Genomic DNA, 24,258 nt, shown 5'->3' with positions numbered 1-24,258 from the left:
CCGACTTCCATCTGTATGGCCCAATGAAGGATGCACTCTGTGGGATGCAATACATGGATGTTGGGGAGGTTATCGATGCAGCAAGAAGTTGGCTCTGACTTTGACCTGTAGAGTGGCACCATGCGGGCATAAAGCCCTCCCAGTAGGGTTGCGTACAGCTGCTGTATTCAACATGGCTTATGGTGTACATAACTACAATATAAGAATGAAAAGTGACATTCATTACTCCACGTTAAGGTTGTCTTTAGCGCAAAAAGGGGTGCACAATGCTGCAACAAAATATTTTGATAGCTTACCCAGGGATATAAAATGTCTCACAGAGAGCAAAGTAAAATTTGAAAACAAATTAAAAAAGTGTCTCCTTGACACATTCTTCTATTGTGTAGAAGAATTCTGTTGCTGCAATGTGTAAAGGATGGTGGGTAGGATATACTAATTCACATCTGTATATCTTAGGACCACTATTCTTCCTCATATATGTGAACCATCTGTCTAATATACAACAAACAGAAATAATTCTTTTTGCTGATAGCACTAGTATTGTAATCAACCCAAACATACATGCAGCAACAGAAGAAACAGTGAACAATGTTCTAGTATCATTCACTAGTTTTCTGTGAATAATCGCAAACTCAATTCTAAAAATTCACAACACATTCAGTTCTGCACATCTAGAGGTACTACACCAATGATTCGCGCAACACATAGTGGGGAAATGATAAAAAGGGCACAAGCTTTAATATTCTTTGGTGTCCATATTGCCACGAACTTAAACTGGAAAAAGCCACAACTTAGTCCAGCCAGATTTGCACTTAGAATCATAGCAAATGTTGGGAAGAGACAAATCCGTAGTATTGAGACAAGGGCGGTGCTACCCCAAAGTAACATTATCCAAGATGGCAACGATGACGTCAGTGCATGACGTCATCCAAGATGGCGGACATGACATCATCAAAGATGGCAGCATTTGGCAGGAAGTTTGAATTTTGCAGGGAAGATAGGTCAATTGGGCTACCTCCACTAACTTACTCCCCTCCCCTCACCACCACCCGGAAAATGGCCGGAAGTTCAAATTCCATTAGGACAATGCTACCTCTACAAGCCTAAGAAAATGGAGGGAAGGAAAGGGCATTTGGACTACCTCCACTAACCTAAGTCATCCGACTGCCACCTCTTCCTAAGGATTGACGGAAAGTCTGAATTTTGGAGGAAAGATAGGTCAATCGGGCTATCTCTACTAACCTAAGAAAACAGTGGGAAAGAAAGGGCACTTGGGCTACATCCATTAACCTAAGTCACCTGACCACCACATTGTCCTAGGAAATGGTGGGAAGATGACTCAACCTGTGAAGGACATAAATCTTTATTATTTTGCTGCACTATTTATTTAAACAATTATAGGCACTACCACCATCCGGTGTAGTTACCACAAAGTCTGGAGTCCAATTGGTCTAGTACATAGTACCACCACCAGAAGGCACTCTCATCTGTGATTTTATCCAAGATGGCTGCCATGTCGTCAGCTGATGAAGCAAGTACCGTTATCCAAGATGGCGGAAAACAGTGTGTTCACCATGAGGACTGGACCTAGTACATAGTACTGTCATCAGAGGCTGCTGTCATCCATTCTGTGACATAACCCAAGATGACTATCTGGAGGGGAAAATGACTCAGCCTGTGCTGGGCTGCTAGAGAGAGGAAGGAGGGTACTTAATTTATTTTGGAACAATTTATTTAGGGATGGATTTTGAAATATAGTATATTTTTCACACTGTAACAAGACAAATGCACTGACATTGCTAGGGGTCTTGCCACACAGCCCACAGACCTGTAAACTACTCCTAAATAACACACTACAGACACGCAAACAACTCCTAAATTACCGAAATAATTTCAGTACAACTATGCAAACTCCCACTAAATAATGCAGTACACTGATGTGCAGAAACGAAATCAGCTCATAAACTGTCCAAATAATCAGAATGAGATTTTCGCTCTGCAGCGGAGTGTGCGCTGATAATAATGTTTATCACAGCCTACAGACCTGCTAGCAAAATAATGCAACAGACACGCAAACAATGTGCACAGCATCTGCCGCTCCCTGTCCATTGGGTCCCACAGGAGCCTACCGCACACACTCCCAGAAGTCGGGATGCACCGGCACACCTTGCAAAGTGATGCACAGATGCCCGTTCAGGTCCCCTACAAGCATGAGGTGGCGACATCCCTTTCATACTTGATACCTGAGAAATTCTTCTCGAAATACATGTTCACCTAGGCACAGTTGCTGACGCGACTGGACGGCAGCGAAGACCTAAATGCAGAGGGCGTCAACGTCGCGAGCCACCGCCGGACGCAAGCCAGTGCGAGCCAGTACTCTCACTCAGCTGCTGACATGTGAAAATTCAAAAAAATGGCTCTGAGCACTATGGGACTTAACTTCTGAGGACATCAGTCCCTTACAACTTAGAACTAGTTAAACCTGACTAACTTAAGGACATCACACACATCCATGCCCGAGGTAGGATTCGAACCTGCGACCATAGCGGTCGCGCGGTTCCAGACTGTAGCGCCTAGAACCGCTCGGCCACCCTGGCCAGCAGTGGAAATTCATCCATTGCTAAACGGACATTATATGTCTATCTATTTAAGTGCTAAGTCATCCTCTAGACTGCGCGTGCATGTGTTTACCATTGCTGATGCAATGACGCATAGCTGCAGTGCGGGGCCAATGGGAGCAGCGTTCGCCATTGTTTCCTGCGGACAGGACATTCAGCGGTAAAATTATTTTGCACACATCGCTAAATTGCACTGACAGTTAAAACTGTAAAAGTTGTCTACAGATCATCAAATACATACGAGACTCACAAGAACATTGGGAGCCAGGAACATATTTACTAATGCAACTACAATTAAATATTCTGATTGCTGCTACAGTCTGACTCCGATCAATGTACATCTACTCTTGACAGCTGTGGTTCTGAAACGAATCTCAGTATCTATAGCGCTCACAATTTCCACATAAATAATCTCTCTCATACCCTCGTGGTTATTAATATCTTGAATCTATACGTCCCTCACGATAGAACACACACTCATCTTCTCTGGACATGCCACAACATAAGCCACAGTAACTTTACACTACTATATATATACATTTTACACAAACAGTGCAGTAATCTTTTATATCTGTACAGCACCCAAAAAATTTTGGACTGCCTGTACTCACACCAGCTATATGTCTCGATTCTCCTCAGTCCTAGGAAATTATCTGACAAAGTTTTACAATCAGCGCTTCTGGAAGGTGCTGCATCATGCCACGACATAACTGAAAAGGGTTGGTTTACTGCAGTCGTCATCACTATCGATAGGACAACAAGGAAAATGCGATTTCGTTCTTCCTCGCGATTCTAACGTGGCTCACCGCCCATCACATGCTACCCTTCTTGCTTTCAACATACACAAACCTTCTCACCGCTATGTAGACTCCTATATCTCAGCACAAAGGACGTCTTGTGATTGAATGGGGGATTATGATTAGCTCTTATCGAATTTACCCACCGAATTACTGATGCCGCCAGTGTGGAAGCACTTTTTCTTTCTTTCTGCAGATGAGACTTTCAGCGGCAAGAAAAAACTATTTACACTGATCGCGATATTGCACCAACAACTAAACCTTGTCAAATAATGAAATACTTATTCAATTACACTGCTCTCCCACTGAGGACAAGATCGTGAAACCGATATCCAACCCAGGAGTATATCACTGCGTACATTGTCGATGTAGTAAACATACAATTCGTATCCTGCGCCATCAAAACCAGACCTCTTACATCATTTGTACATATACTGCGAAGACAGACACGGCCGTATATACCCCTCGCAGCACTCGATATTTCCCTGAGAGGTTGGTGGTCATCCACTCCCGACGGGTGACCAGAGCACCCTCAGTGGACCGAAGTCACTCTCAGAACTGTTCTACAAATTCGGGCTCGTTCCCCCTCGGCACAAATGTGTTACTGTATCTGGTCCGAACCTGCTTCCTTGCTTGCTGTTCTACACCCGTCTCCAGACTCTGAGATTAAAAGAACACACGTATTTTTGCATCGCTTGCCATAGTATTATACCATTTTCGCGGTACTTCTCGATATCAAGCACACACCAGTATGCCAGTGATCACTCGTGCAACATAATTCCGAAGATGTAGACTGGAAATTATTTCTCTGCAAACCCCAAACTTTAGCGAGGTGGAGTGTGCTCTAGACCACTGAGTAACTAGAAACTTATCCCATCTGCAAAGACCTTTACGTGAGAACTCGAAACAAATAGAGGAAAATGATATTTCCACTCGCAAATACCGATGTCGGTGATGTAACAGATTCCAATTCATCCCTATAATTTACAAAGTCAACTAAGGTGTTTCTCATGTCTAGAGAACCAGCAAACGTGTCTTCCACCTGCTAGACACACACACCACAATCGATCTTCTCGTGAACCGAACAATGTACATGGGAGGGAATAATGGCCAAGTGCAAACACATGTCCATATCTTGCCAAATTTCCACTTTATCACGAAAGCTGTCCAACACATACTAAGTATTAGTTAGCTATTCGTCTAGAGGACAATACAGTTAATTCATCTACATTCCTACACTCCAACAGGCCTCTCCCTTCTGACAGCTCCTAACATTAACAGAAAACGTGAATCATCCCCGCACAGGTCACCTACGCTGCATGCTGAGCACACACAGGCAGAATCATCCTCCTAAGAAATCCGTCACACATATATTTTATCCCTGTACTTACAACTAAATGGTACGATCGCGGTCTCAGTTGAACGACATTTGACAGCGAGCGAAGTAACGGAAATACACCCAGATGATGGCCACGGCTCTGGAAATAGAAATATCAGTACCATTCTTATGACTTGACATACTCTTCCCTCTGCTATCACAGTATTCCACAGTCATCTCCTTTGGACATGTCAGAACACAAACACATACTTTGTAAGCCTGATGCTCAAGGCGAACCAATCACGCACCCCCTACTACTAAGTATAATGCTTCGTCAATTACTGATCGCTGGCGATACGAAATAATACTGACCGAAAATCAACTATGGGTGGAAATGTCTCATAAGTTTTTCTTGTGCGTGATACCATTGTGTCTTAGAAAGAGAGGTGGAATCGTCTCATATGTTTAAAAAACCCGACCGCAACGACTACTTAATGTTACTGTCACAAGCGCTCTTGGTTCTGTAGGTGCACACAAGTATCCATGTTAAAAGCTATACTTGCTTTATAAACCAATTTACGACATTACCCCTGAATGAGATGGTTTTTGTCCAGACAAGTACTGAGACAATGATCGCTGGAGTGTATAGTATTAGACCAGCAGTCTGATTACATGTAGCCCACAATGCAACCTCGTGATAAAATCGCTGAATTTTGAAAGTGATTCGGCTAAGGAACGTGGTATGTAAGCGCCCCAGCTAGATATTTATATAGTATTTGTAACGTATTCTGTCTCGATACCATGTCAGAGGTTCTGCGATTCATCCACTGAGTTATAGGCGATGACTGATTGAGAAGAATCAAAAACAGTAGTAGTAGATGGTGTGCTGATTGAGCTCGCAAGAAACGTACACTAGATTTTCAGATCTCTAGTGTTACGCTAACTGCTAGAAATGATGTATATGATTTGGAATCAAGTCTTTCCATGGAGAAGTCCTCTAATGATTACAAATACTAGTGAATCATATTTCTGGCACTCTCATATCTCGAAACGAGCCACCTTTCTGGAACCTATCTTCTACAGTAAAATTCCAACATGGTTTTAGGTAGCCCCTATGCATCTTGCAACTACCTCTCAGACTCTGCACTACCATCCCTGCAGCTTTGCGCATGTGATTGTTCCATTGTATGTCGGAACTGAGTAGAAGTCGGAGAAAGCTATATCTACCACCTTCTGCAACCTGTGTAGAAACAGGCGAAGCTGAGTTATTGCGACAGTATTGTATTTTGACCATTCGACGGAAATGAAGCCTGCTCCTGCAACACGAGGTAGTATAAAAGACAGTACGGGAACTGGGGAAAGGAAGTGGATTTTGCTACTTCATTGTGGTGCTTCTCCACACTACAGGCAGGTACTGCAGATCCACATCCCTCAGGGCCCATTCCCATCTATCACCCCTACATTCTATCATCGTTGTTCTGGCCCATCCACCAGGGAAAAATTACGAACTATAAAAGATCCACTAACTTCATCTGATAGAGAACTCAATAAGACTTTTACCGCATCATTCTCCTCCCATATAGAAAACAAATACCACATGCGTGCCGGCTTCAAGCACATGTGACGATCCTATTAAGTATACGGGTATTGACCCACTGCACAGACCAGTTTAAAGTTTCATCACCTATACTGTAGGAGGATGACCGCTTTCCACAGACTATATTGTAAGTCGCCAGAGACGCTCCCTGTGGCCCTGTGTCATTGTTTGAAACATTGTTTTCTTTTCTGCTGTAACACGCTTGGGCCGGCCGCGGTGGTCTAGCGGTTCTGGCGCTGCAGTCCGGAACCGCGGGACTGCTACGGTGGCAGGTTCGAATCCTGCCTCGGGCATGGGTGTGTGTGATGTCCTTAGGTTAGTTAGGTTTAAGTAGTTCTAAGTTCTAGGGGACTTATGACCTAAGATGTTGAGTCCCATAGTGCTCAGAGCCATTTGAACACGCTTGGTACACTGCCATACATTATGTTTTTCCGCCACGACTTCAAGGTCTGTGTCAGGTTCTAAACTGATTTAAACACGCTCTGATCCATTGCCTCTCACAGAAAACTAGACATCGCATGGTGTAAATCATGTTGTTGCTGCACCTACCATAACACGCCACACACGCTGGATGATTTTAAAATAAAAGACCTTTACAGCATAAGGAAACTGGAAGAGTTTTACAGCGTTGAGTGGGTTCCGTACTACATTTAAACTCATCTGTCACATTGACTAAATAGCTGATGGCTCTGCATTCCGTTCAGACTGATTCCCCATATTGCAGTCATGTATGCAATCCCTGTTTCGGTGCTATCTGTCCCCAGAAGGTGTTGTCCCTCCACCAAAACTCTTTCTCCAACTCAAACAAGCGATGTCAGTCAATCATTATGTGGTAACCAACAGTGCACCAGTGGACGGATGGGATGGAAAAGACATACCTGATGTACTGGAATAATAATCATTACAGTTGATTGTGTGAACAATTTTACAGTAAGTTCAACACCAACCATTGATGTGACACCATGTTTCTCAATTTCAGTATCATAGCTAAACCACCTCATCCCCCACTTTGCAAGTATCATCACGAATGTGCATAGATGACTGCGCAGTACGTCCTTGCGTTGCTAATTCTCGAACACATCCATCATCAAAGTATATCAGACAGTGCTCTAGGCGCCCCGGTCTGGAACCACGCGACCGCTACGGCTGCAGGTTCGAATCCTGCCTTGGGCATGGATGTGTGTGATGTAATTAGGTTAGTTAGGTTTAAGTAGTTTTTAAGTTCTAGGGGACTGATGACCTCAGATGTTAAGTCCCTTAGTGCTCAGAACCATTTGAACAATTCTCTACATATTTCTAACACTTCGAGCATAGCGCTTTATTTACGATCTATATCTATGCTGAAGGGAGTCACAGTGCATTCTCGCAGTCTTAGGGTAAAATTAGAGACTGAAAGACCCCCTCACACTGTCATTGATCAATCTGCCCAGCAGCACCATTACCGATTTAATCTGCAATCGACCAGAAGTAGGCCACTACATTCCACGGCTCATGAATGAATGGAGCTTGCCGAGTCATCGCCCATCCAAGTGCGCAAGATTTCTCGAGAACAGATTTGAAAGTGTTGTCATTTAATAGCAGACGGTGAAGAAGAACAAGAAATGGGCGATTTTTATGCGCGATGGAGCTCCAGGTGGATGGAGCTCGAAGCATTTTTACGTAGTTCAGCCAAGGTATCAATTTTGAAGTATTATTCCAGAGTCAAGGATCAGTATCTGGAAGGTATTGGTAAAAGAGAACATAACCACATACACTCCTAAGGCTACAACGTTCCACACTTAAAACGGGCTATTAAGTTAGATCGCTTGCGTCTCCGACCTATCAGTCGTATGGAATGTGGAGCTGTTAATATTCCAATGTAAGAAATATATTTCAAGCGCATGACATACATCCTTCTTCCACGTTTCTCTACGATAAACTATGGTATCGAACAATAAAACATCGGTTCTGTGTGATACGAGCACAATATAGCTTTCTGGAGATGTATAGCGTCCACTGTTCACATCCGATCATGGATCATTATACTATGCCTGCCTCAGCCCTATATAAAAAGATCGTTAGTAGAGGGGAATACATCTTACAAGGAAACAGATAAACGCATACCAGCAGCGTCCGACATGTGAAAATTACAAGTCATTCCGCCACTAACTCTGTAAACAGCACATCTGTCAGGTAAATGTATACACGGGGATTCCAGTGCCTCACAAGCACCTATCGCTAACTTAGTTATGAAGCTGAAGTCTCGATTTTACATCCAAGATGCGACAGGGACATGGAGTACATCACATAACTCATAGCTCGTTTAGAGGAATGCGTCTCGTTTCATCACATGTGAGATGGAAGTCATCTGATGACCGACAGGTTTACCGTTAACGATCGCAAGTAGACAGTGTTTGAAACCACATACAGAACACATGGATGTATACGAGTAGAACGCAGGCTATGCCACGCGACTAGTAGAACGCAGGCTATGTCACGCGACTGATGCATCCTGACAGAACAGTGGAAAAACTGACCTGCAGCAACTTCTCATTCTCTAGAACGCGTCATCAGTCTACCATTAAATCGTACCTCGTTTCAGCTCCATCTCAATCGATCACCCCGTCCACTCTTTGTTGTGCTTTAACGCAGATGCATGTATGTTTAGAGCCGGATGGCTCTCTGTCTTCCTGAAAATCGTCAAATACAGTAGTCAACTCGTGTGTATCACCGGTACCTCAATAGACATACAGTATAATGTTGCCTTGACGGAGAAAAATTGACTGCTTCCCTGATTCCCTTCGCTTCCATGTCGACGTTTTCCCGGATTCCTCTTGCTGCCGCATACTTGTTCCCATGTACAAATTGTTCTGCGCGAACCAGAAGACACGCAAGCACTTCCTCAATTTCCCCGCATCTCGGAGTATATTCGGTCATTACCCCATCATTTTTCGCAATTCTATCTCTCGATTACGTCCCACAAATGTTGACTGGGATTAACGTTGGCGATCTAGGTGGCCAAATCGGTCTGTCGAACTGTCCGATGTCTTCTTGAAACCAGTCGCAAAGAATTGTGGCCTGGTGAGATGGCGCATTGTAATCCATAAAAACTCCATCGTTGTTTGGGAGTATGAAGCCCATGAATGCCTGCAAATGGCCTTAAAGTAGCCAAACATAACCATTCCCAGTCAATGATCGGTTCAGTTTGATCGAGGACCCAGTCCATTCCATGTTACACAGCCCACACCAATATAGAGCCACCACCAACTTGCACAGTGCCTTGTTGATGACTTTGGTTCATGGCTTCATGGGGTATGAGTCACATCCGAATCCTACCATCAGTTCTTAGCAACTGAAATCAGAACTCATCCGACCACGCCACGGTTTTTCAGTCATCTAGGGTCCAACCGATGTGATCACGAGCCTAGGAGAGGCACTGCAACCCATGACATGCTATTAGCAGAGGCACTCGCATCGGTCATCTGCTGCCATAGCCCATTAACGCCAAATTTCTCCCCACTGTCCCAAAGGATACGTTAGTCGTACGTCTCACATTGATTTTTGCGGTTATTGCATTCAGTGTTGCTTGTCTGTTAGCACTGATAACGCAAACTCCGCCGCTCTCTGTCGTTAGGTGTAGGCTGTTGACCACTGCATTGTCTGTGTAAGTAGGCTGTTTAGGTTTTCTTATTGGTAACGCCACGTAGCGCTCTGTATGAAAATCACTGGCTGTGCTGTGTGCAGTCTGTGGCTAGTTTGCACTGTTGTCTGCTGTTGTAGTGTCGGGCAGCTGGATGTTAACAGCGCGTAGCGTGGCGCAGTTGGAGGTGAGCCGCCAGCAGTGGTGGATGTGGGGAGAGAAATGGCGGAGTTTTGAAATTTGTAAGACTGGATGCCATGAACTGCTATGTATATTATGATTTTTCAACACTATTAAGGTAAATACATTGTTTGTTCTCCATCAAAATCTTTCATTTGCTAACTACGCCTATCAGTAGTTAGTCCCTTCAGTAGTTTGAATCTTTTATTTAGCTGGCAGTAGTGGCGCTCGCTGTATTGCAGTAGTTCGAGTAACGAAGATTTTTGTGAGATAAGTGATTTGTGAAAGGTATAGAATAATGTTAGTCAGGGCCATTCTTTTGTAGGGATTTTTGAAAGTCAGATTGCGTTGCGCTAAAGATATTGTGTGTCAGTTTAAGGACAGTCATGTATAATTGTTCAAAGGGGACGTTTCATATGGCGACCCTGCCGTGATGAATGATCAGGACTGTCTTTATGGACTGTGAGAAAATTTTAGCTTATTTCCAACATTGTATCAATAAGTGTGTGCATTTGATATCTTTGTTATGGTAACTATGAAAAATTTTTTCAAATCTGTATTGGCCACTGCCCAAAACAATTTGTAAAATTTTTGTGGTGAGCATGGGGGCTATGTAAGTAGGCTGTTTAGGTTTTTATATTGGTAACGCCACGTAGCGCTCTGTATGAAAATCACTGACTGTGCTGTGTGCAGTCTGTGGCTAGTTTGCATTGTTGTCTGCTGTTGTAGTGTTGGGCAGCTGGATGTTAACAGCGCGTAGCGTGGCGCAGTTGGAGGTGAGCCGCCAGCAGTGGTGGATGTGGGGAGAGAAATGGCGGAGTTTAGAAATTTGTAAGACTGGATGTCATGAACTGCTATGTATATTATGATTTTTCAACACTATTGAGGTAAATACATTGTTTGTTCTCCATCAAAATCTTTCATTTGCTAACTATGCCTATCAGTAGTTAGTCCCTTCAGTAGTTTGAATCTTTTATTTAGCTGGCAGTAGTTGCGCTCGCTGTATTGCAGTAGTTCGAGTAACGAAGATTTTTGTGAGGTAAGTGATTTGTGAAAGGTATAGCTTAATGTTAGTCAGGGCCATTCTTTTGTAGGGATTTTTGAAAGTCAGATTGCGTTGCGCTAAAAATATTGTGTGTCAGTTTAAGGACAGTCATGTATAATTGTTCAAAGGGGACGTTTCATATGGCGACCCTGCCGTGATGAATGATCAGGACTGTCTTTATGTACTGTGAGAAAATTTTATCTTATGACCAACATTGTATCAATAAGTGTGTGCATTTGATGTCTTTGTTATGGTAACTATGAAAAATTTTTTCAAATCTGTATTGGCCACTGCCCAAAACAATTTGTAAAATTTTTGTGGGGAGCATGGGGGCTATGTAAGTAGGCTGTTTAGGTTTTTATATTGGTAACGCCACGTAGCGCTCTGTATGAAAATCACTGACTGTGCTGTGTGCAGTCTGTGGCTAGTTTGCATTGTTGTCTGCCATTGTAGTGTTGGGCAGCTGGATGTTAACAGCGCGTAGTGTTGTGCAGTTGGAGGTGAGCCGTCAGCAGTGGTGGATGTGGGGAGAGAGATGGCAGAGTTTTGAAATTTGTAAGACTGGATGTCATGAACTGCTATGTATATTATGATTTTTCAACACTATTAAGGTAAATACATTGTTTGTTCTCCATCAAAATCTTTCATTTGCTAACTATGCCTATCAGTAGTTAGTCCCTTCCGTAGTTTGAATCTTTTATTTAGCTGGCAGTAGTGGCGCTTGCTGTACTGCGGTAGTTCGAGTAACGAAGATTTTTGTGAGGTGATTTGTGAAAGGTATAGGTTAATGTCAGTCAGGGCCATTCTTTTGTAGGGATTTTTGAAAGTCAGATTGCGTTGCGCTAAAAATACTGTGTGTCAGCTTAAGGACAGTCAAGTATAATTTTTCTAAGGGGACGTTTCATATCTGTGGTGAGATGTAATGCCTGACGTCTGGTATTCTCGGTACACTCCTTACGCTGTGGATGTCGGAATATTGAATGTTCTAACGACTTGCGAAATGGAATATCCCACGAATCTAGCTCCAACTGCCCTTCCACGTTCAAAGTCTGTTAATTCCTGTAATGTGAGCACAGTCATGTCGGAAAGCTTTTCACACGAATCACCTCAGTACAAATGGCGGCTCCGCCAGTGCACTGCCCATTTATACCTTGTGTACCCGGTACTCCCGCCATCGGTATATGTTCGTATCGCTATCACATGACTTTTGTCACTTCAGTCTGTATTGTTTAGGGTCCATTATATTTCATCATGACTCCTCTAAAGAGCAATATTTTACATCACAATTTTGAAACTGTTGACATTATTGGTCTCTGGTGACTGAAGAAGTAGTATAACATTGCAATTGGTTTCGTGTGATAGAACAAGTGCGATTTATTGTTGTCTATTGCTCCGCACATTATGTGCTACGATTGGCAGTCATCGTCGCTGCAGTGTGGGACATGAGTCTCGCAGCGACAATTTCTTGCTAGCAGCACTCGCAACTCGAGCTGTTTGTGCTGTTTGTTGGGCTCTGACAACCAGCAGGCAGAATCGTGTAACCCTAAAACCATCCTTTATGTTCATATTGTTAGGATGTATTAATATCTGAATGACCTCACTGATATGCTTCACCATCCCTCGTTGCCTGGCAAGTACGCAAGTTTCGTTCAATATTATTTTCTTGCTGCAGTCTGTCTTGTGTTCGGCCATCACAGATTTGTCGTACTGCCCAAATCAAATATAGCTTTCGTGCTCTAAAACGTATACTGCTGATCAGTCCGCCTTACACAGCCCCACAATGAGCAGAGAATATGCCTTGTCCCTGGTGGAGTCTAACACATCCCGAATCTTTCGCATGCAGTATAAGGGGTTAAAGGTTCATAAGCCATAGCAGACTTAAAATCATTTGAGAAATTCGTCCAACCTTACTTAGCGTTACTCCGTTGTTTGGAGTCCACTGTTTTCGTGATTAGTAAATTTATTTTAACTTAGTGACCGGGTGCTCTTCATCTCGCCTCAGTTATCAGTTAACTTAAGTTGGAGGGGGAGGGGGCAGGGGAGTTGTGTACACATCTGTCTGTGAATTACATAAATTCTGTTCTGTATTCTGTTGTATGTACCTGTTTGTGTATCGTAAATACCGTGGCTGACATTGGAGGACATGTGAATGTGAATGGAAAACTGTCCAAAACTACAGTACATTCAAGCGGGTGGGTTTACTAGACCAAACAGTAATCCGCCGCACGAATTCCACATTGTTAAGTTACACGCATCAAAAAAAGTTTTGCATCACCCCAGTTCCCAGAACTCCTGAAGATACACGTTAACTGTGGATATTGTATCACAGACACCGTCCCTCTGACTGTTCAGAGATGTCACTAAACCAGCCCAAAGATGTTAACAACCATGCATGAGCAGCGTCTATTAGACGGAGGCGGTCCGACAGCCGATCCGTTCCAGTCATTCCAACAGGAAGGAGGTACATGGGGCATGTTGTCTGTAGTTCAGCCATGCCTAGGGGGTCAATACCGCGGTTCGATCGCGTCCGCATTGTTACTTTGTGTCAGGAAGGGCTCTCAACAAGGGAAGAGTCCAGGCGTCTCGGACTGAACCAAAGCGATGTTGTTCGGACATGGAGGAGATACAGAGACAGGAACCGTCAATGACTTGCCTCGCTACTGCAGTGGATGATTGCTACCTACAAATTATGTCTCGGAGGAACCCTGACAGTAATTACATCATGTTGAATAATGTTTTTCGTGTAGCCACAGGACGTCGTGTTACGACACAAACTGTGCACAGTAGGCTGCATGATGCGCAACTTCACTCCTGACGGGTGTGGCGAGGTCCATCTTTGCAACCACGACACCATACAGCGCGGTACAGATGGGCGTCCAACAACATGCCGAATGGACTGCTCAGAACTGGCATCACGTCCTCTTCACCGATGAATGTCGCACATGCCTTCAACCAGACAATCGTCGGAGACGTGTTTGGAGGCAACCCGGTCAGGCTGCACGCCTTAGACACACTGTCCAGCGAGTGCAGCAAGGTGGAGGTTATCTGCTGTTTAGGGGTGGCATTATGTGGGGCTGACGTACGCCGCTGGTGGTCGTGGAAGGCGCCGTAACGGCTGTACGTTAGTTGAATGCCATCCTCCGACCGATAGTGCAACCATATCGGCAGCATGTTGGCGAGGCATTCGTCTTCGTGGAAGAAAATTCGCGCCCCCATAGTGCACATCTTGTGAATGACTTCCTTCACGATAATGACATCGCTCGACTAGCATGTTCTCCAGACATGAACCCTATCGAACATGCCTGGGATAGATTGAAAAGGGCTGTTTATGGACGATGTGACCCACCAACCACTCTGAGGGATCTACGCCGAATCACCAAAATGTTGTTTCGCTAGTATGAATTTCACTGCCTACGTTACGCGAGACTCTCGCGCATTACAGTAGTGCCCTCTCTCGTTAGATGTTCCAAGCGCAAGTTTTATCCATTTGACACTAGGACACAGGTAAATTTGGTTCTATATTTCTAGTTTACATAAATGTCTTTAATTGGCGTGATACGCTTTATGTATTAAGACAAAGTTTGAATTAACACAACCTTTAATAATTTTGATGCGCTTATGTATGTATTCATGGATTGTAATATGCGCGAGTCTGGCACATGCAAGTGCCCTCTCTCGGCGAAACAATCTACCTTAGTGCCTTCACACTCGTGTCTCAACAGTTCATAGGCGAAGTAACATTGTTAAACTGTTCGCTTTGATCCTGTACCCATTACACATGTCGTACAAATGGAGATGATATTTTAATTACTGACGACGCCTTTTGGCATAATTGTTTCATTATTCTCCAGTGCATGATGTAATTTTAGTAAGTACTAAAGATTGTGTGCCTGTATTACTTTAGCAATTTCACCGTTATTTAAGCTTCTGTTTCTCACTTTCGTTGATATGGCTTTTCTAATGAATGTGTCTTTCTATTCAGGAAATGTACTTCTGATGAAGGTATATTTATATGTACCGAAACCTTGATCAAGAATTTTAATAAAAAAATTCTATCCTGCAACTGTTTTTGGCTGCCATCCTTTATTGTGAAGAATTTTAACAGTTGCTGCTGCAGCCATGTTTAAAATCTTGATCATCAGTTATTTTGCTCTCCAAATAGCAAAACTCCTTTACTACTTTAAGTGTCTCATTTCCTAATCTAATGCCCTCAGCATCACCCGACTTAATTCGACTACATTCCATTATCCTCGTTTTGCTTTTGTTGATGTTCACCTTATACGCTCCTTTCAAGACACTGTCCATTCCATTCAACTGCTCTTCCAAGTCGACAGAAATACAATGTTATCGGCGAACCACAAAGTTTTTATTTATTCTCCATGGATTTTAATACCTACTCCGAATTTTTCTTGTGTTTCCTTTATTGCTTGCTCAATATACAGATTGAATATCATCGGGGAGAAGCTACAACCTTTTTCACTCCCTTCCCAACCGCTGCTTCCCTTTCATGTCCCTCGACTCTTATAACTGCCATCTGCTTTCTGTACAAATTGTAAATAGCTTTTCGCTCCCTGTATTTTACCCCTGCCTCCTTTAGAATTTGAAAGAGAGTATTCCAGTCAACTTTGTAAAAAGCTTTCTCTAAGTCTACAAATGCTAGAAACGTAGGTTTGCCTTTCCTTAATCTTTCTTCTAAAATTAGTCGTAAGGTCAGTATTGCCTCACGTGTTCCAATATTTCTACAGAATCCAAACTGATCTTCCCCAAGGCTGTCTTCAACTAGTTTTTCCATTCGCCTGTAAAGAATTCGTGTTAGTATTTTGCAGCTGTGGCTTATTAAACTGATTGTTCGGTAATTTTCACATCTGTCAACACCTGCTTTCTTTGGGGTTGGAATTATTATATTCTTCTTGAAGTCTGGGGGTATTTCGCCTGTCTCATACATCTTGCTCACCAGATGGTAGAATTTTGTCAGGGCTGGTTCTCCCAAGGCCGTCAGTAGTTCTAATGGAATGTTGTCTACTCCCGGGCCCTTGTTTCGACTCAGTTCTTTCAGTGCTCTGTCAAACTCTTCACGCAGTATTGTATCTCCCATTTCGTCTTCATCTACATTCTCTTCCATTTCCATAATATTGTCCTCAAGTACGTCGCCCTTGTATAGACACTCTATATACTCCTTCCACCTTTCTGCTTTCCCTTCTTTGCTTAGAATTGGGTTTCCATCTCAGCTCTTGATATTCATACAAGTGGTTCTCTTTTCTCGAAAGGTCTCTTTAATTTTTCTGTAGGCAGTATCTATCTTACCCCTAGTGAGATAAGCCTCGGCATCCTTACATTTGTCCTCTAGCCATCCCTGCTTAGCCATTTTGCATTTCCTGTCGATCTCATTTTTGAGACGTTTGTATTCCTTTTTGCCTGCTCCATTTACTGTATTTTTATATTTTCTCCTTTCATCAATTAAATTCAATATTTCTTCTGTTACCCAAGGATTTCTACTAGCCCTCGTCTTTTTACGTGCTTGATCCTCTGCTGCCTTCACTACTTCATCCCTCAGAGCTACCCAATCTTCTTCTACTGTATTTCTTTCCCCCATTTGTGACAAGTGTTCCCTTATGCTCTCCCTGAAACTCTGTACAACCTCTGGTTTAATCAGTTTGTGCAGATTCCATATCCTTAAATTCCCACCTTTTTGCAGTTTCTTCAGTTTTAATCTACAGTTCATAACCAATAGATTGTGGTCAGAGTCCACATCTGCCCCTGGAAATGTCTTACAATTTAATACCTGGTTCCTAAAGCTATGGGGACCGATGACCGTCGCAGTCTGGTCCCTTTAATCCCACCAACCAACCAACCTAAATCTCTGTCTTACCATTATATAATCTATCTGATATCTTCTAGTATTTGCAGGATTCTTCCATGTGTACAATCTTCTTTTATGATTCTTGAACCAAGTGTTGGCTATAATTAAGTTTTGCTCTGTGCAAAATTCTACCAGACGCCTTCCTCTTTCATTTCTTAGCCCCAATCCATATTCACCTACTATGTTTCCTTCTCTCTCTTTTCCTACTCTCGAATTCCAGTCACCCATGACTATTTAATTTTCGTCTCCCTTCACTACCTGAATAATTTCTTTTACGTCATCATACATTTCATTAATTTCTTCATCATCTGCAGAGCTAGTTGGCATATAAACTTGTACTAGTGTGGGCTTCGTGTCAATCTGGGCCACAATAATGCGTTTACTACGCTGTTTGTAGTAGTTTACCCGCACTCCTATTTTAAGAACCATATAACAAGCAGAAATGAACGGTGAACGAGTAAAAAATGAACGGTTCCCAAAAAAGAACGATCAGCAGTGAACTAGTTCCCAAGGATGAACGAGTTTGCCCATCTTTAGTCTAGTGTACTCGTAAAGCAACTGGTGCAGAGTTGTGGGCGGTGCGCGTGGCTCACCTGTTGGGCGGCAGGGGGCAGCAGCAGAGGACCGGCGGGCGACGCCCGGAGCCGCGCGAGGCCGGCCGACAGCCAGCTGGGGGCGGCGCGCCGGGACGCCTGCAGGCGCTGCGCCGCCACCAGCACCAGCAGCGCCGCCCCAGCCGCGCACAGCCCGTCCCGGTGGAACACCACTGTGGGCACACCACACTCCCACACTCTCCAGTCTCAGCCAAACTCCTCGTACACTATACATGATTATTGTACTAATGCCATTAACTTTACTGGCAGATGGGTTTTGCTATTTGAATAACAAAATAACTCACGATGACCAAAGCAGAGAGGATCTAAAATGCAGACTGGCTATAGTGTGAAAAGCATTTTCAAAAGAGGAATTCATTAACATATAATGTAAATTTAAATGTTAAGAAGTCTTTTCTAAAGGTATTTGTCTGGTGTGTCAGAAGTGAAACGCAGACAATAAACAGTTCAGAAAAGAATAGAATAGAATATTCTGAGAAGCGGTGCTACGGAAAAATACTGAAGATTGGTTAGTAGTTCGTTCTGGTGCACTTCTGATATCCAATTGATGCGCGAATTAATCAAATTGATCAATTAAACCACATGTACGGAAGCAGCCTACTCACGCCATATAAAATTCATATGCTTTCCATTGTGTGCCAGCCTAGTCCACTCTAACTAGCTATGACGTCACTAATTTTACGCAATACCTTAAAAATAAAGTAAATAATCTGAAAAGTTGATAGCATGTCAGGAGTGATGCTAAAATAATAATGTGTTAACTTTCAGTTTAGCAACTTCAACAGTTTTCGAAATTACGTAAAAATCATCGGAACAACAGGAAGGAGTTAGAAACTTCAAAATTTATATTCAGATTCCTTTTTCATTGCAATTTAATGGAAACAGCATGCTGGATCTCCCAAAGTAATATTTTGGTTGAAATTCACGATTTTCTGTTTTTGTGTCCTAAAAGTTCGGAAGCAAGATAGATTAAGTAAGTGATTAGATAAAGCTAGGATGTTTAGATTTAGGTAGAATGGAGATTCGCTATAATAACAAAGATGTGAGAAGTTTCTAAAAGGTAGCTATAAAACTATAGCTGTAGCGTCTCTCTAAATGGGAAGTTCAGAGCTCATCTATTGCGTGCGGTACAACTAAAATAATTCTCTCCCCAAAAGTATTTAACCTAGCCACATTAAAATTTTATTATAGATACTTACCTGTATGCTGATTGCACAATTAAATCGAGAGCTTCATTGGCCTTCAGCGAATGAAGCAGCTAATTATTTGAAACTTTCTGGCAGATTAAAACTGTGTGCCCGACCGAGACTCGAACCCGGGACCTTTGCCTTTCGCGGGCAAGTGCTCTACCATCTGAGCTACCGAAGCACAACTCACGCCTGGTCTCACAGTTTTACTTCTGCCAGTATCTCGTCTCCTACCTTCCAAACTTTACAGAAGCACTCCAGCGAACCTTGCAGAACTAGCACTCCTGAAAGAAAGGATACGGCGGAGACATGGCTTAGCCACAGCCTGCGTCCCGAGTTCGAGTCTCGGTCGGGCACACAGTTTTAATCTGCCAGGAAGTTTCATATCAGCGCACACTCCGCTGCAGAGTGAAAATCTCATTCTGGAAACATCCCCCAGGCTGTGGCTAAGCCATGTCTCCGCAGTATCCTTTCTTTCAGGAGTGCTAGTTCTGCTAGGTACGCAGGAGAGCTTCTGTAAAGCTTGGAAAGTAGGAGACGAGATACTGGCAGAAGTAAAACTGTGAGAGCGGGCGTGAGTCGTGCTTCGGTAGCTCAGATGGTAGAGCACTTGCCCGTGAAAGGCAAAGGTCCCGAGTTCGAGTCTCGGTCGGGCACACAGTTTTAATCTGCCAGGAAGTTACATATCAGCGCACACTCCGCTGCAGAGTGAAAATATCATTCTGGAGTTAATTATTTAGTTACTTGAAGTGGTGTTTTGCTAGCCCAGCGGCTAGTCAGTAAGGCAAATGTCGTCGGCTGTGCCTTCGGCGGTCCGCACCGCGGCTATACAAATAAGAGCATGCGAGATAGAGTTAGGCCCCAGTTCTCTTCTAGATTCGTATCAGCGCGCACTCCGTGTCGGAAGCCGCGACGCGTTTGTGCAGTTGCCAGCAACAGCCTTGGATGCCGTAGTACGTAACTCGATGTGCAGTTAACAATGAGCTCACATTGGGGTAAAGTGTTACTAACGGAACCATTCCAATGATTTATTGCCAGTTTGCGTATGTCGTATTTTCATGTGTCGTCACAGGACAGACCTTCTACCATTACTAGCGTGGCGTTTGAAGAGTATTAACATCAAACTTTGGCGAGCATTCACTTTGAACATTTACATCGATAACGATTATTGAACAGTTTCGTTATCTAGGGATAATAGAATCCACGCAATAGACTCTGGGTGTTGTGTGCTGTCCTTAGGTTAGTTAGGTGTAAGCAGTTCTAAGTTCTAGGGGACTGATGACCATAGATGTTAAGTCCCATAGTGCTCAGAGCCATTTGAACCGTTTGTGATCTCCTGCTCTGATTACAATGCTACTGATTGGCAGCGAGAATAACGTATCACAAAAAAATACTTCGCTAATAAAGACCTAAACATTCCACAAAGGTCGCCAAGAACCACACCTAATACATACAGGGCAGTCCATTGATCGTGACCGCCCCAAATATCTCACGAAATAAGCATCAAACGAAAAAACTACAAAGAACGAAACTTGTCTAACTTAAAGGGGGAAACCGGATGGCGCTATGGTTGGCCCGCTAGATGGCGCTGCCATTGGTCAAACGGATATCAACTGCGTTTTTTGAAATAGGAACCCCCATTATTATTCGTGTAGTACGTAAAGAAATATGAATGTTTTAGTTAGACCACTTTTTTCGCTTTTTCGCTAGTCACAAACGTATAAGTACGTGGTATCACGTAACATTCCGTCAGTGCGGACGGTATTTGCTTCGTGATACATTACCCGTGTTAAAATGGACTGTTTACCAATTGCGGAAAAGGTCTATATCGAGTTGATGTATGGCTGTTGTGATCAAAATGCCCAACGGGCGTGTGCTATGTATGCTGCTCGGTATCCTGAACGACATCATCCAAGTGTCCGGAACGTTCGCCGGATAGTTACGTTATTTAGGGAAACAGAAAGTGTTCAGCCAGGTGTGAAACGTCAACCACGACCTGCAACAAATGATGATGCCCAAGTAGATGTTTTAGCTGCTGTCGCGACTAATCCGCACATCAGTACTAGACAAATTTCGCGAAAATCGGGAATCAGAAACGTCGGTATTGAGAATGCTACATCAACATCGATTGCACCCGTACCATATTTCTATACACCAGGAATTGCATGGCGACGACTTTGAACGTCGTGTACAGTTCTGCCACTGGGCGCAAGAAAGAAATTGCGGGACGATGATAGATTTTTTTGCATCCCTTCTATTTAGCGACGAAGCGGCATTCACCAACAGCGGTAACGTAAAATCGGCATCATATGGACTATTGGGCAACGGAAAATCCACAATGGCTGCGACAAGTGGAACATCAGCGACCTTGGCGGGTTAATGTATGGTACGGCATTATGGGAGGAAGGATAATTCGCCCCCATTTTATCGATGGCAATCTAAATGGTGCAATGTATGCTGATTTCCTACGTAACGTTCTGCCGATGTTACTACAAGATGTTTTACTGTATGACAGAATGGCGATGTACTTCCAACATGATGGAAGTCCGGCACATAGCTCACGTTCTGTTGAAGCGGTATTGAATAGCATATTTCATGACAGGTGGAATGGTCGTCGAAGCACCATACCATGGCCCTCACGTTCACCGGATCTGACGTCCCCGGATTTCTTTCTGTGGGGAAAGTTGAAGGATATTTGCTATCGTGATCCACCGACAACGCCTGACAACATGCGTCAGCGCATTGTCAATGCATGTGCGAACATTACGGAAGGCGAACTAGTCGCTGTTGAGAGCAATGTCGTTACACGTATTGTCAAATGCATTGAGGTTGACGGACATCATTTTGAGCATTTATTGCATTAATGTGGTATTTACAGGTAATCACGCTGTAACAGCATGCGTTCTCAGAAAGGATAAGTTCACAAAGGTACATGTAACACATTGGAACAACCTAAATAAAATGTTCAAACGTACCTACGTTCTGTATTTTAATTTAAAAAACCTACCTGTTCCCAACTGTTCGTCTAAAACTGTGAGCCATATGTTTGTGACTCTTACAGCGCCATCTACCACAAAGCGAAAAAAGTGGTTCAACTAAAACATTCATATTTCTTTACGTACTATACGAATGTGTAATAAAAAATGGGGTTTCCTATTTAAAAAACGCAGTCGATATCCGTTTGACCTATGGCAGCGCCATCTAGCGGGCCAACCGTAGCGCCATCTGGTTTCCCCCTTCATGCTAGACGAGTTTCGTTCTTCGTAGTTTTTTCGTTTGATACTTATTTCGTGAGATATTTGGCCCGGTCACTATCAATGGACCATCCTGTATATAGCAAACAGGCTCCATAAAACATGTAGCAGGTAACAGCACTGAGCAGTTGCATGAAGTTAGAGAAACGACTCCTTCACTGCACTTTGCTGGGACTGTCGCGACAACACGTCTGCTTCCCACGGTTTCTGGAAGCCTAGTGCCCAGGCCTGGGGGCAACTATTCAGCGATCCCAGCACCCGAGGACCATCGGGAACTACTGACTGATGATGACGTCACAAACAGTGACGTGGTCCATCCTCACATGTATAAACAGGCGAAAGAAAATCGAGTAATTAAATTGCAAAAACACTCGCCACATATAGGTGGTCTTGTGTGCAGAGGCCCACCTCCACGAGTTGCCTATGACCCACGCGATCACGAAGGTAGCCAGATTCGTACTGAGCAGTAGTTCGCTATTCACCCGGCCAGAGGGCGCTTCGAGTGTCGCCACCGGCTCAGTCCAGCGAATGCGGAGCAAAAGTCGGCGTCCTTTGATATTTGATACCCAGGAGACCACTCACCTCTGCTCTCTCTCAAGTGGCTACTAAGCCGTGGTTTCTGGCCAGCCACTGGCTGCAGACACTGTGAGACAAACAGGTGCGGCTTGGACACACGGTTCTAAACTTGTAACTGCAATTCCACCTCTGACACAGGTTCTCCCCAGTTTAAAAAAAAATCTACTTTACCCAGTCCTAGACAGGGATGTTGTTGTCCATACACGTCGAGTTTCCCACGCAAAATGTAGAGTCCTCTCTTTTATACGAGATATTTTCGAAGATAGAAGAAAGCGGAGCGTACACGCATTTTTTTATCATTATTTTTTGTGAAAATGCTGTACAACAGTATGGCATAGGTATATTACTTCTAAGTATTCTCTCATAGTTAAAAAAATATCTATTTGTATCAGCTTAATGTCTGCTACATCTTGCAGCACAGGACTATAAAATTAAACTCATTTTGGGCTAATGACAGAGTGATAAGAACATGCTCTACCTCTGTCACAGGATGCATCCGCACATTCGAATTCTGTCAAAGTAAACAAATGCAAAGTTTCTTAAAGTAGCAGCAGAGAGGAGTAGTAAATATTAGGTATATACTGTAAGTAGGCTGTTTAGGTTTTTATGTTGGTAACGCCACGTAGCACTCTGTATGAAAATCACTGACTGTGCTGTGTGCAGTCTGTGGCTGGTTTGCATTGTTGAAATATTTGCTATTGTAGTGCTGGGCAGTTGGATGTGAACAGCGCGTAGCATTGTGCAGTTGGAGGTGAGCCGCCAGCAGTGGTGGATGTGGGGAGAGAGATGGCGGAATTTTGAGAGCGGACGATCTGGACGTGTGTACGTCAGAAAAAGGAAATTTGTTAGACTGGATGTCATGAACTGATATATATATTATGACTTTTGAACACTATTAAGGTAAATACATTGTTTGTTCTCTACCAAAATCTTTCATTCGTTAACTATGCCTATCAGTAGTTAGTGCCTTCAGTAATTAGAATCTTTTATTTAGCTGGCAGTATTGGCGCTTGCTGTATTGCAGTAGTTCGAGTAACGAAGATTTTTGTGAGGTAAGTGATTCATGAAAGGTATAGGTTATTGTTAGCCAGGGCCATTCTTTTGTGGGGATTATTGAAAGCCAGATTGCGTTGCGCTAAAAATATTGTATGTCAGTTTAGTGGTGATCAGAATAAGTAAAGAGAGAAATGTCTGAGTACGCTCAGTTTCGCTCAGCTTTTTGAAAATCAAATAACGTAAGAGGTTTACCAGCACAGTAATACATAATTTTCCAAAGGGGAAGTTTCAATACTACGTACCACCTTAAGAATTCTGTGATAAAGCTGATTTTATGATGATGGTCAGCCCTCTTTGTTTAGGTGGGAGATTGAAATTTCGTTAAAAGATTTCACCGCAACGAAAAAACGCCTGATTACCGCTTCAGCTCGCGAATCATATCCGTGATGCTCTTGCACTCGCTTCCACCAGCCCAGCAGTATGTCTTTGATATCAAATTGACTAATTAATTAAATTGATCATGAAAGTCACTTTGCATAGTGAGTAACCTTTTTTCCTTCAGTCGGATTAAACTTGCCAGATACCTGAAATGCCCGT

At 43.3% G+C, this 24,258-nt stretch overlaps 1 protein-coding gene across 2 annotated transcripts in view; it reads right to left on the bottom strand.

The window, feature by feature from the left end:
* The window catches only part of LOC124615700 (neuronal acetylcholine receptor subunit alpha-4-like), a 187,584-nt gene that overhangs the window by 15,443 nt on the left and 147,883 nt on the right, over positions 1-24,258 (bottom strand). For both annotated transcript variants that reach the window (XM_047143739.1, XM_047143738.1), the window contains one exon: positions 17,628-17,800. In XM_047143739.1, the coding sequence (XP_046999695.1) occupies positions 17,628-17,800 (173 nt within the window). The remainder of the gene's footprint in view (positions 1-17,627; positions 17,801-24,258) is intronic.

Source organism: Schistocerca americana, chromosome 5 (genome assembly GCF_021461395.2).
Source record: "Schistocerca americana isolate TAMUIC-IGC-003095 chromosome 5, iqSchAmer2.1, whole genome shotgun sequence".
NCBI classification, from domain to species: domain Eukaryota; kingdom Metazoa; phylum Arthropoda; class Insecta; order Orthoptera; family Acrididae; genus Schistocerca; species Schistocerca americana.
This window is presented reverse-complemented; position numbering and strand designations above follow the sequence as displayed.